This window comes from Lotus japonicus, chromosome 1 (assembly GCF_012489685.1).
Source record: "Lotus japonicus ecotype B-129 chromosome 1, LjGifu_v1.2".
Taxonomy (NCBI): Eukaryota; Viridiplantae; Streptophyta; class Magnoliopsida; order Fabales; family Fabaceae; genus Lotus; species Lotus japonicus.
In genome coordinates this window covers 29,578,237-29,592,496 of record NC_080041.1, presented here as the reverse complement: position 1 = coordinate 29,592,496, position 14,260 = coordinate 29,578,237, and the positions used below count along the sequence as shown (strand labels likewise).

At 36.7% G+C, this 14,260-nt stretch overlaps 1 protein-coding gene across 1 annotated transcript; it reads left to right on the top strand.

Moving 5' to 3' along the window:
- The first annotated feature begins 2,577 nt into the window (after nucleotides 1-2,577).
- LOC130734347 (uncharacterized) lies at nucleotides 2,578-13,390 on the top strand. The gene is made up of 10 exons (XM_057586713.1): nucleotides 2,578-2,860; nucleotides 3,181-3,446; nucleotides 5,645-5,678; nucleotides 6,668-6,804; nucleotides 8,587-8,653; nucleotides 8,937-9,036; nucleotides 9,618-9,778; nucleotides 11,791-11,837; nucleotides 11,915-11,965; nucleotides 12,797-13,390. Exons 1-10 carry the CDS (start codon nucleotides 2,779-2,781, stop codon nucleotides 13,157-13,159), a joined length of 1,308 nt encoding a protein of 435 aa, XP_057442696.1. The 5' UTR covers nucleotides 2,578-2,778; the 3' UTR covers nucleotides 13,160-13,390.
- The last annotated feature ends 870 nt before the right edge of the window (nucleotides 13,391-14,260 follow it).

The following is a 14,260-nucleotide window of genomic DNA, read 5'->3' as shown; positions in this document are numbered from 1 at the left end:
CTCATTTGCCCCCACCCACCTCCACTTTGACTTATCTTTATTGTAAATACGAGAAGGAGCAGCAACAACATTAGCACCACTTTCACGTGCAGTGGTCTACTTCGCAACCTTTGGTGCCAAGGTTGCGAACTGTGAAGACATGTTTTGCATCTGTACATCATGTCGGGTCTTCTAGTGCTCCATATGTTATTGAAGCACACCATATCTTGAAGCTCAAAGCTTGTCTGCGAATCTTATACATCAAATGAGAAGGTCTTGATAACTTGTGTTAGGGAATGGACATCGGGTTTTTAACGTGTAGACATGTCATTGATGCAATATATCTGACCCTTCCACTTTTTCACCGGTCATGTCAACCCATAATTTGATAGCGGTGGACGAGTAACCTCTATTGAAGCCCAGCTATAAGAAGCATTTAAGGATTTGAGACATTTTCTTCCCAAAATAATTAATGCTTAAATGTTATAACTATATGTAACTTATTACTACAAGTAGTCCAACTAATGCTTTATTATTGTTACTCAAGTATGTCTGCAGACCTCTTATTGATCCAAGACTAGTATTTCTTAATGTGTACCCTTAAAGACCTCACATATACTACCTCTATGCCCAACTCTCTCCCCTAGTATATAGATTATAATTATTAAACATACATAATTCAAATATACTGTGAATTTATTTGTTGAAATGGAGTCACTTGTGTGAACTGACCTCATTTCTTCGAGACTTTATTCTTCTTGGCCTTTGATGAGATCTTGGTGAATTCACGTAAAATCTAATACGACAGAAGGATGGGCCAATCCCTCTCGTCGATCCAACAAGGTATGATATCCAAGATCCGCGATTTTCTGAGCATGTTAGATAAGAGATAAATATTCCTCGTCACCAGCAGCTCAAGCTGAGGAGCTCATTCCACGTGTCCCTACATGTGATTGATAACATATTATGCATAAGTAACATGTTGTGCATTACATTTATGAAATTTAATACACGATATCAATCTGCATACTCTAAAAGTAGAAATTTAAGCTTTATGCTTAGTTGTTTCCTTCTTGACGACATTATATGAAATGATTCAATCCCGATATTTGGTATTTATTACAAATGTAATGGCACCTGATTAAGTTACAACCTACATGCTACAATAGACCATGTTATAAAAACCGGACCGGACCGGCCAATTCGACCGGTCAGACCGGGAACCGGAAGGGTGAACGGTCCGTTACATGTGAATAACTGGCCATGAAGAAAACCGGATAAAAACCGGTGAGACCGGTTAAGAACCGGTAAACCGGTCAAAACCGGCGGTTTTCCGGTTTGAGCCGGTTCAGTAAAAATGGCTGAAGAGTGTCACTTTGGTTTCAAAAAAAAAAGAAATCCCTTTGCAGCACATGAACTGCGTTGCAGCGTTGTAGAGTATTGACTCCGACCTTGATGTGTTGAGTTGAGGGGATGGTGAAAGAGAAAGGAGGGAGAGAGAGAGAGAAAAGGAAGTGTGGCAGGAGCAGGAGCGTGTTTCAGAGACTGGAGGTTGCATGAAGATGGATTGGAGGTAAGAGAGGAAAAGAAAAGTATGATAATTTTAGGGTTTGGGTAGTGGGCTCAATACTTGTTGACAGCTGGGCCTTTTTTATAAAATGTTTCTATTGTTTTGCAAAAAAAAACTAGTGTTTTGTCCATAAAAGAATAGACTATTGTAACATATTTATAAAATATACTAATGTCACGGCCAAAAAAAAAACCTGAATGTTGTTTTATACCAAAAAACAAGGATATATTGTTAGAATATGTGCTATTAGAATATCTTTCCTACTATTTTGGCGGTGATATTATGCTGGGTATTTTTTTTAGTATGAAGTTATGGATTTTTTCTTTTTTTCTTTTCAAAAATTCCTTATATATTCTATATTTATTTTAAAATAATATTATTTAATTTATAGTGGTAATACCGGTTGGACCACGGTTCAACTGCGGTTGGACCAATGAACCGTGAACCAGTGCCCTCACCGGTTTGACTACCGGTCCGGTTTTCATAACCTTGGTTATAAGTGAATCACAATCAATGTCACGAATTAATATATATTAATCAAGTCAAATTGAATCTTACTCATTGCCCACCAAGTGAACAATTGGTTTGCTCTGATGATCGTGGGTAATATTATGGCTCTGCGAATAATGAGATCCATCTCCAAACATCTCTTTATAAAGCTCTTTTCTATAAATACTCTCAATGTTATAATCATAATTCATGTGAGGTGGTGATAAAAGGGGAGTTCCTACAATTACAACACCCCAATTACTACTACGAATACACTTTCCTCGAGCTGGATCTCAGCCAACAAATAAATCGCGAGATGATATCTGTTTAACTTATAACACACGTTATATCTAATAAAAATCATCATGTATATATTATGATCACGCAACTTACTCCACAACCCACCAAGTTAGTTTAGAGGGTGCACCATCTTTTCCTGAAGCTAATTTAAACAACTTACAAAAATAACAAACTCATAGTTAAACCATGAACTGTTTAGATAAGCCTTTTAAACATTTTTGTAAGGACTCTAAACTGGGTCCTAAGTCCATCAGGTTGCAAGCATCATCAGACCACTTAGTGACTCAAACCAATTACTGCTAGATTCACTGCCAGTTCCCTGTTGTGCGATCTTTCTTCTAGAACCATCTCTTAATCCTCACCTATAAATACTCAGCACTTTCACTGTGCTTCCCTTTTTCCCAATTCACTGGTTTCTCAATTCTCACTCAGACAGAGACATGGCTCACAATCATCACATCACCACCGATTCTCCTCTCTCTCGTCGCATAGTTCGTTCCTTCCTTCACTTCCTCAACCAAGGTATGTGTTCTTATTCTTCCTCCCCTTTGCAATTCTACACTAACTACTAAGCAATCATATAAATGCCAATTTTTTTTCCATCGCAAAATTTCATCTTTGCCTTGTTTTCATGTATATTGAGTGTTTTCATGAACTGGGTCGGTTTGTTTTTTCTTGATTAATTAGGTTCAAGTTGCAAAATATCATTTTGATCTGCTAATGTGTTAAAAAGGAGAGAAATTTGTTGTTTGATTTTCATTTAAGTTGGCAATTTGTTTTTTTAATTTTTATTGCAATGGATAGGAATAGTGATACCCTTTAATTTGATTCCTGTGGAACAGTTGAACCATGCCCTGGGGTTGATGCTGAAGGTATTGAGGTTGCTAAGGAGTGTTTGGCTGAGGCCTTTAAGGTTAACTCATCTCATGTAGCTGGTGATCCTGATTCATTGATTGACATTTTCAAGTCACTTGAAGCAAACAAGCAATGTGAAGCTAGTAAGTCCGACGTTGGTCCTCGGCCAGATTCTGTTGAAGCTTCCGGTGCATTTCCTGCCCAGGATCATCCTGATCATGCTAAAAATCACTCTGAGGCATCAAAATCTGTGGTAAGTTCGCGCTTACCATTTTTTTTTCTGCCCTTGCATTCGGCCAAATTTACTCATGTTGTGTATCTGGTTTTTCAATTGTTATTAATTGACTTCGGTTTTTGCCTGTTTGTTAGCATGGCCTTGTTCATTGATGGGTGCGGTTAATATGTTTTCCTTTACTTATTTAGTTCGAGTAAAACTTGCTTTCTGTTTCTTCACGCCTAACACTTCTCTTGAAATGTATACGTGGTGACCGGTGAGCATGCGACACTCAGGAATAGCTTCTTGTTCTGCTACTAACCATTTATTTTTCTGAAAACAATGTAATGGATATTTCCTTAAGTTTAGTGGCCAACTAAGGCAATTTTTTGAAAACGGTTTACATGGATTAAAAAAAGATTGCGGTAGTATCACTCTCTCAGTAATAGCGTAGGACTAGAAAGTGTTCTGCTATACAGACAACTTTCTAGCAGTTATAACTTATAATGGGGCCCTTCAATTGTCAATCGGCGAGAGAGTATGTGTGCGTATTATGGAAATAAGCATTGTCTTTGTAGATGGGCTGGCCATTCTAGGAAATGGAAATTCATAAAAACATATATAAGGCACTCTTATTTCATGGTAGGCTGGAGCCAAGAAAGATAAAGAGCAGGCACTGAGTTTTTCACTTGCCCAAACATTCAAGTATGCAGTTTTGTTCAAGACACCTATGACTTTTTATGTTTATATGCTGTGAAGCACTGGTACGCCGTGGGTGCGACTGCGTACCTGAATGCATTTACAAAAAATAAAAATATGGGTACGTTTCGAGAACATAGAATATCAACTCAGGTTCATTTCCCCCAAAACTTAAACACGGTATTCACTCTTTTGCTTTCACTTTCTCACATTGCACCTATGTGGCCCTGTTCTGCCGGCGCTCCGCCTCCGTTCTGTCGCTGTTCCTCTGACCTTCCTTTGCCAGCGCTCCTTCCTCTCACTGCTTCTGTTTCTCTTTGAAAGCTCTTATTTTTCTTATTTTATTGTGAACGGTTTTGTTGTCTTTGAAAGCTCTGTTTCTCTTGTTTCCTTCCCTCACCTTTTTGCTATCAAAGGAAAAGAATCAAATTTTGGGCGATTATTAGGTATTGCCAATTCAGATCCGTGCGTGATCTAAGCTTTGCCACGTGTTTGGTAGAAAGCCTCAATCCTTTGAATTGCTTAATTATTATTATCTGCAAGATATATGAGCATTAGAGATTTGATATGTAATTAATAATATTGTGGAAGATTATTTGATATCTATTTTTTTTACTTCACTATATATATATATATATATATATATATATATATATCCCCATACCCAGGATTTTCTGAAAATGCCGTACCCCGTAGTTTTATTATCTGCAAGATATATGAGCATTAGAGATTTGATATGTAATTAATAATATTGTGGAAGATTATTTGATATCTATTTTTTTACTTCACTATATATATATATACCCGTACCCCGTACCCATACCCAGGATTTTCTGAAAATGCCGTACCCCGTATCCGGTACCGCACCCGTACCCGTGCATCTTAGTTCATATGATTTTAAGTATTGTTTATCATTTTTTTACATTTAAATATGCATATAGTATAGGTTAAATAAAGTACATAAAAAAATTCAGCATAGCTGCCATCCTGCTATGCGCTATATACACCGCTATAGGATTTTTTGAGGTCAGCCACTACGTGCCGCTATTTAGGATTGACAAAATTGAAACAAAAAGTAGTGCTAGCAACACAGTCTTTAGAACACACTTAATGTGATTGGTTTAATTTTTAGAAAAGTTGAGAGAAATGTGTTGACTTCTCAAAAAATAAACCAATTACAAGAAGTGTGTTGGAGAAAGTGTTCAAAAGAGTGTGTTGCTAGAATTTTTCTTCAAACAAATAATGAAATATGAAAACCACTCCTAAGAGATCATCACGATACTCCAAAATGTCTAAGATATGATAATGATATCATGAGATTTTTGGTAAATATTCTAACACTCACTTTCAAGCTAAAGCTTACTAAGCTTTAAGCTTGTTGCAAATGTATGTCACATTGATACTTGAGTATCTTGAGATCTATCTACTCTGCTTTTATTGTTCCTGCAGTGCATCACTCTATCGCATGATTTAAATTTTGTCTTTTTGAAATTTTGGTTTCTGGTTCTGATTTATTTCATTATATGCATCTTGATTAGAATGAAGATCGGACACAGGGCCCTCTCACTTCAGGTAGGCTGATATATCTATCTCCTTTATTTAATTGAATTTGAGTTTTTTGTAGATTTAATGATTAAGGTTTCTAAGTTCTAATAATGATCTCTAGTTTCTCAATGAGAAAATTTCTGGTTGGACAAGTTTATACTTTTGTAAATTTTAAATTCTTTTATTTGTTGTACCTTGATCATGCTCTTGGGTGTACTGTGGACCCTTGACAACCATCACTACAATATAAAAAAACTAAATCATTTGGTGTTCTTTTAGAAGACAAGTTTACTCAGCTTTATCCTTTCTTTGGATGTTCTTAATATATTTAAATTGTTTTTGATATATCTGATTGTGAATGGTTAGAATGGAATGCATTAAATTATTGTTAATCTAGATGAGCATGTATAGGTTGTCTCATGGTTTCATTCTACAAAAATGTCTTTGGCTAAAGATAATGTTAATAAGGTTGCCCCAAGCTTTTGTTGTCATTCGGATTTCACGAAAGTCATAGCCAGAAACAGTGATTTCATTTATTTTGCTTTTTAGGTCTTGTTAATGTTAATGTGTGCCCTTAGGGTATATGTTATGTTAAGAAATAAAAAAGTAGGAAATATTAAATTTGAAGGAAAACATTAATATCTTAAAAATCATATAATAATTTCTTCATTAAGTAAATAAAAAGAGTAAAAGATGCTCTTCTGTTTTTATTAGATTACACAACAACAAAACTTTTTTGGATAAAAGAAGAATTTCATAAGTACAAAAAGATGACTACAGAGAGCTAGATGCATAAGAGACGTCCGCGGAGAATTAAAAATAAGTCAAGAGAGAGTGATATCAGAATACTACACATGCTTTCTTTTTCACTTGAACTTTTATGCAGTGTTTGAGGTCTTCTTTAGGTCTAGTCCAAATGGAATCCTGGATATAGTTTTCTTAATATTTAACATTTTGTAGTATTCTTAAAATGTTTTAAGTAAACTTACATTGATGTTTTCTTAACACTTTGGCAGCAATGACTAAAGATGAACTCTGTGGACAATTCTTTGCTGCTCTGGAGAAAAATCACTATTTCAGGACCAATATTGATGGGAGTGATGACCCTGTGCAACTGGAGAAAGCATCCCGTTTATTTGATGATGCTTTTATGGTATGCCGTACAATATCATGGATAAGCATAAGTTGTATTTCCAGCAGCTGTTGAAACTAAAAAATGTTTGCTTCAATATATACCACCTGGCTTTATCAAAATAGTAATTTTATACTATTGTTATTATGTTATTATGATTATAATTGGTTTATTCTCTCCTGATATACACCACTGATTTCCTCTGAGCCAAAAAACAAGCAAAAGTAAATTAACTCTACTGCTTTTAAATCAGAACCCACCAGAGATTCTAGAACCATTTTTGTTTGATTGATTATTACTTATAAAACGTTCCAAGCTGAAATTCTTAATGCTCTTAACTTGTCATGTACTGCTTACGTAAGCAACTTAAATGAGCAGGTTGGAACACCAGAAAGTATTGCAGTTTTTGTGCTATAGGACTTTCCCTTGTGTCAACTTGTGATTCTAATGATGTTTCTGTATTAGTAGAGAGGAAAGAAAAATCTCTTTATGATGTCCAGCACTTCTTGATGTCATGAGTTATATTTAGATCACATGTTATGTTATGTTATTAAAAGTGGTCATGTGTGTTTAGAGGAGCCCTTGGCAAGATGAGTGTTTTGCTAATCTAGTCAGATCATTACTGTAAAGTAGAAAGAGGTTTGGGAAACTGCAAGTCTGTAAGGATTTGTGGGCGCCAGATTTTTGTTTATATTCTGTAAATTAAGCTAGCAGTACCATGTAGTATAACATAGTACAGAGGATATTCATAAGCACTCTCCGCTTTTTTATCATATGTGTAATACACTTAACTCTTGGGTCATTGATGTTAATCATTCCCTGATTGTTACCATGAATCCTACTCCCATCAAGTGCTTTCTGGAGATGTCAACTAACTATTCTCCAGTCCTAACATGTCTTGTGGATATAATTTCTTCTTGAACCTTTTGCTGAATAAAATGGCAATTGATCTCAATTTGTTTTATTCTTTCATGAATCATTGTGTTCTAGGAAGTGTGAATGGCAACGTGTTTGTCACAACAAAGCTTCATAGATAGAGGGTCTTTGAACCCAATTTCATCAAGTAGACATTTTACGCATTATAACTAACATGCAGTTTTGGCCCTTGCCTGATATCCTTACACTTGATCTAACTGCCATACTTAGTTTCTGAGTTTTCTTATAAGTAATATTTCCTACAAGGGACACGGAATCTGAGTTTGATTTTGGGTCATCTAGCCCAATATTCATAATAATCTTCTACTTTGTTATGCTTGTTGTATTGGAAAAAATGAGGAGATTATGTGAACTAACCAACTGTACTTAACAACCAACTACCTGTAACTCTCTAGACTGTTCTGTTACTCTCCACCTTCTGCAATGAGTTTTGCTTGTAGAACCATCCAAATATGAAAAGGTCTTGTTCCAGAGGTGAACAAAGAATATATGTCCATTGATCCCTTCCCATTTATGGTGTTTTATTTCTGTAAATTCAGAAGTGCCAGATACTAGTTTAATACATTACTTTCATACAATTAGTTGTACTTTTATCCCATTAGATACTCAAGTCAGTTGGTATCTCAAGTTAGTTGATGATATGCACATCATTACTTTTTACTGCTACTGCTGTTGCTACTTGTTAAATTATGTAATTACATTTAATTTCTTTCTCTTCTGCCTGTTCAATTGTACAACAAGCCAAGGTTCTCCCACTAGGTGGGATGGACTACTTGGATTAATCAGTGCAATTGGCTGACGGTTTGTATCAAAAACCACATTTCAGTGGAGCTTTGTTTAATTCTTCTGAAATCTGCTTCTATGTAGGAGATGGAAAGATCTGGATGTCAGCAATTTAGTTTGAAGAATTTGGCTGAATCACTTAAATCACTAGGTATGATAAGTTACATTGACTCTAAGAAGTTTGATTTTGTCCTTGGATAACATGAAAACCTCACTCTCTCAAACCCACACACACATAACATACAGATATATAGTTTATCATTTGCTGGTGAGAATTGAATTATGCAATGCATTTTTCTATTGAAAGAAAAACCTCACTCTGCAGATTCATGTGATTAAATAGATTTCATTTTGAATCTGTGAAAGTTTTGTTAAAGAACATCTATTCAGTGTTCAGTGTTGGCGAGGTGGTTTAATATTGTGTTTTCACTCAGGCAATAAGGCAATGCAATCCAATCTATATTCTGATGCAATTGAGTTGTATAATTGTGCAATTGCGCTTTATGAAAAGAGTGCTGTTTACTACTGCAACAGGTATTCTACTGGTTTACATTGTCTCTCAAATATGTTATTTTAGTTCATTATTTTTAGTTGAATTCTGAGTATCAGAGTATGTACTGTTACTCTTGAATATTAACTTGTCAATCTTGAATTCTGAGTATTTTTATTATATGTAATAATTAATATAATAGGGGTGGATAAGCTTGTTATGTTGTACATCATTGGATACTTGTGAGAAACAAGTCGTGGAAGGTTCTAAATGTCTATATTTTATTATGGAGTGTAAAGAAGAAAAAAGAATATCTGCTATAACATATCAGGGAGAGATTAAGTGGTTCATCGAAAGTACTAATATAAGCCAATGTGTTTTGGCTTATGGCTTTTAGGTTCTGCTGCACTCTTACCCCATTAAGAATGAGGGTAGAGGGAGTGATGGAGGACCACAAGACCCCATGTATATATGCGTCTCTTAGTTTCACATGTATACCCCTTTATTTTATTCTGACTTCAGAACATATTTCTAGTTCGAGGAAGTTATGGGGTTCAAAATACCTTAGCACATGTTTATTTAACTGATAAAGCTGCATTTTGTATCTTTTTCTTGTGGATCTTAGGGCAGCTGCATACACTCACATCAGAAAATATACAGAAGCGATCCAGGATTGTCTTAGATCTATTGAGATTGATCCAAACTACTGCAAGGCATACAGCCGTCTCGGTTTAGCTTATCATGCCCAAGGAAATTATAGAGATGCTATTGATATATTTAGAAAAGGTTGGTAAAGTATTATATTCATCCCTTGTTGTTAATTCTTATTGTCTGTTTATGTTTTTTACTTGGACTCCTCCTGAGAATGTTGTCTTTATTGCTATCTACTGTTATATACCAAGGGGAAACTGATACAACCAGAATCTCAGAGAGGGAGAAGAGAGAGTATAGGGACAGAGAAGAGAGAACAAAGGGATAGAAGGGGTTTCATTATCTCAACAATATTCAACATATCTCAATTACAAGGCCAATCCCTATTTATATGCGTAACATATCCCTCCCCTTAAAATTTTCCTTGTCCTCAAGGAAACATACAAACAAATCCAAACAACTAAATGAAACAAGACTCAAAATATTGAAACGGGCTCCAAAACTAGAAAGAGAAAGCAAAAGTAGCAACAACTTTCCTAGTTGCCTAATAGTCTTCTAAATCTAACCCATACAGACATGCATCTCCAAGCCTTTGTTTTTTTTTTGTTTCCTGCCAGACCCAACACCAGCAAGGCCCAACTCCTTGTTTGAACAGCTTGGGCTTAGCCCACTCGAATGGGAGAGGGGTCCAGCATTTTCCCACTCACTTGTGGCCTCCTCCCCTTCACTGTAACAGCGAGAATCGAGACCCTCTCTTGGCTTCCACTGCCGCAACAGCAAGGTCGGTGGCCCTTCACGCCTTCATCTCCCTTTCTTCCGCTGCCGTCCTTTGCCGAGTCTGGTGGCTTTGCCGGTGGTCTCCTCCCCATCACCTTCTTGCAAGAGTCGCCGGTCAAGAAACCGTGATTGCCGCTGTAAAGGTAGATGTATGGCGGCTTCCGCGGTGGACGAAGGACTGGTTGCCAAGAATCTGCGACCAAGAAGCACAGGTCGCCGCTGCAAAAGAATGAATCTGGAGGCTTCCGTGGAGGCCTTCCTGCTCCGTCAATCGCTGAATCACCACCACAATCACCAAGAACACCGCCGCTGAGCACAGAGTTCCCAATTTTGGGCGAAACCGCAAACCTTAAATCGCTGATTTGGGGGAAAACGATTTCGAGCCCTAAATCATGAAATTGGGGTAGAACGACATTGAATTGAGGAAGAACGGCGTTGATTTTGGGAAGAACGCTGGATTCGTTCAAGAACCCAAACAAAAACGCCTTTGAAGAACCGAAAAAGACGGTGACCGTCGCCGATTGTTCGTACTTCTCTGCTGCATCTTCTTCAGCCTCAGCCGTAGCACGCTCCCGTTCTGCTTCCACTTCTCGTTCTACCGCCGCTGCCGCTTCTTGCTCCGCCGCGGCTTCATGTTCAGCGACCGCTGCTGCTTTGGCTTCGTACCGCTCGTACGCCGCCATGTACTGCTCGTATTCGGCCACGTGCCGCTCATACGCCGCTGCCGCTTCTTCTCGCCGGCGAACTTCTTCACGTAGGCGAGCTGCTTCATGGGAACGCTTCAGGGATTCATCAAGCCTGTCGAGGGCTTTCCACCAATCTGCATCCATTTTTTTCTTTTTGATTTTCTGGTTCAGGTGCACCGGATCGGTGCTCTGATACCAATGATACAACCAGAATCTCAGAGAGGGAGAAGAGAGAGTATAGGGACAGAGAAGAGAGAACGAAGGGATAGAAGGGGTTTCATTATCTCAACAATATTCAACATATCTCAATTACAAGGCCAATCCCTATTTATATGCGTAACAGAAACCGTAAAGATCCATAACCTTATTAAGGCGATGTTAATAAAAACCTGTTGAGTTGTTCTCAAAGTTCATAATTGCTTAGCTTTTTTTTGCCACTTGAGTTCTTATAATGTTTTAGACATTATAGTCGAAAGAATTGATTTTAGCAAAAATGCATTCTATATTGATCAAAATAATTGTTAGAAAATGATCTAGTCTAGACTCTACAGACTTTTAATGGATTGTTTTGTTGGTTTATATCATAATGATGACTATTGGTTCCGAGCTGGCTGGTAATTCGGAAATGTTAATTCCATTCAAAACTCAATTTATTCAGCCTTAACACAATTATGTACTCTGCAGCCTTGCAGTTGGATCCAAATAATGGGTTTGTCAAAGAGAATATGAAGGTTTGTTCTATATTTACTTTTCCTTTAGATCTTTTATTACTTTTTCTGTGTCATCATGGTGTTGTTGTCAATGGCAGGCAGCTGTGGCAAAATTGTTAGATGAGCAGCAACATGGAGATCCCAATCAGGTATAATTATTATTAATATTATTATTATTTGATTTGAATGAAGTTTGGTGTTATCCTTATAAAGTCTGTATAGTTGCAATTTTACATTATGTATGCTGTGGGGTTCAGGAATATTTATCATACCAGTCCTGACTAATTGGTCTTCTTTGTTTTTTCACCAAAATAATTTATTGGATAAAGAAACTGTTGGGCAATTCAGACTAACCTTTACAAGGTGAAATACATGATCTAGTGGTTATCATTGTCTTCCATGATCTAGTGGTTATCATTGTCTTCCATGATCTAGTGGTTATCATTGTCTTCCATGATCATTGTTACACAATTAGTTATCCATTTGTTCATTCACCTTTTGTATCAATTTAATCTTATGGATTTACTGTAGTTGTTGCTGCTCACATTAAAATCAGACATGTAGTACAGGAATGCAATTTAGCATCTTTGATCATTGTGCTTCTCTTAAGGTTTGAAAAGTGATGACATGTTTCACTTGCCTGGTTCTGCTTGATGCCAAGTTGACAACTTAATTATTTTTTTGCTCTTGTAGTTTATATGATATAGTATCCCTTTGGATGCAAACCAAATAGCACTTATTGGAGCTTATTTTGTGGATTTTCTAGTAGATAAGCTCCAATAAGCTTCAATAAGCCTGTATCCAACGGGCTCATAAACTGATTGTGATCTTGAAATATGTTTTCAAAGCATAGCTTTTCACTTTGTAATTATCACTTCAATTTTTTTCCCTTGATAATTACTGTTTCTGATATGATAACTATAGCGTTTTGATGGGTTTGTTCTAACATAAAGACCTAAATTTTGTCTTCCTCTCTACAGTATCCAAGATCATCTGAAGAATTCCAAAACCAGTCTGCACGGGGACCAAGAAGCCACGGAGTGCCGCCTCCGTTTACCTCAATGCCATTTAACCCTAATAATCTTGCAAGTATGTTCATGAACATGGCGCCAAATGCCACAAATGCACATCAGGGGCCACATCCTCAAGAAAGGGAAGATGCCAACACTAGTGGTGCTGATGAACCAGAAATAAGAGCTGGGAGCAGCAATTTTAGTATGAACTTTGAGCAAATTCCTCAGGATCTATCAGGGGCCTTCCAATCTATGATGGAAATGTTTTCTGGGTCTGTACCCCCTGGGCAACCACATGATCAAACGAATGGAAGAACAGCGCCAAACTAAGCCTTTTCATTCTTAGACTGTAAAGAGTAACAAAATTGTAAAATGGTTTTTTATTTTAATTTTTTTACAGATTACAGAGTTGATTGACAAGGTTACTCTCCTTTTTTTGCACCATATAGAGCTTAGGGAACTATCCTTTTGAGCCATGCTTTTTACAGGATCTTGTGGATTTATGACCTATAATTTACTGAAAGGGATTATGGTAAAGTTTACATGATGATTACTTGCAAATGTTTGTTGTATATGCTGTGAAGCCAATGTTCTTGTTTGTCTCGTCCAGTTAAATTACTATTTGAATTTTGAAGGATGCTAGTGGTTGGAGGGTGTGATGGATGTCGTTAGCCAAACTTAAGAATATGGTTACCATATTACGATAATGATATGCAGGGAATTATATTTCCCACCCCATGCATTAGAATTGCCACCCCAACTTTTTTAAAAAAATGTCAGGACTATCCTCCGGGACTTAAACCTCCACCCCAGCCCAGTTGTTGAGGTTTCGGACTCAGTCCGAGAGTTACACTTTCGGATAAGTTAATTACAGTTCAGTAACCATAAATTTAGTCCAATTGCAGCAAAAATAGCATGACTTTAAAATTGAAAAGTTACATAATCCAACTTAAGCAAAATAACAATACATAATCCAAATTAATCATTTGAAAAGTGAAGCAAAATAACAATACATAATCTAAATTGAGAAATATGTCTTTGGTTTGGTCTTAACTTACTGCATCTGATAAGAGTGATCCGGGAATATAAGTTTCGGATCTCTCCAGGACTATAAGTTTCAAATTGCTTGATAATTAAATTTGCCACCCCACCCCTTTTTAAGACGTCCGAGAGTTGCTAAACCGGATTAATATGAAATTTAAAAATTCGGAACTCTCAAACCAGATACTGTCACAAAGGCAGAAACACCAAAATGCAGACAATAATATGAGACAAACAAACATGGTTACAATACTGGAGCATTGTTTTAATACATGTAGGAAAATATTCAAATGTCAAATCTAATACAATATTACAAACATGAATCCTATTATCAATCTTCTATTATGTCTATGTAATCATTCTTGCTAGGAACACGAGGACAAATTCAAG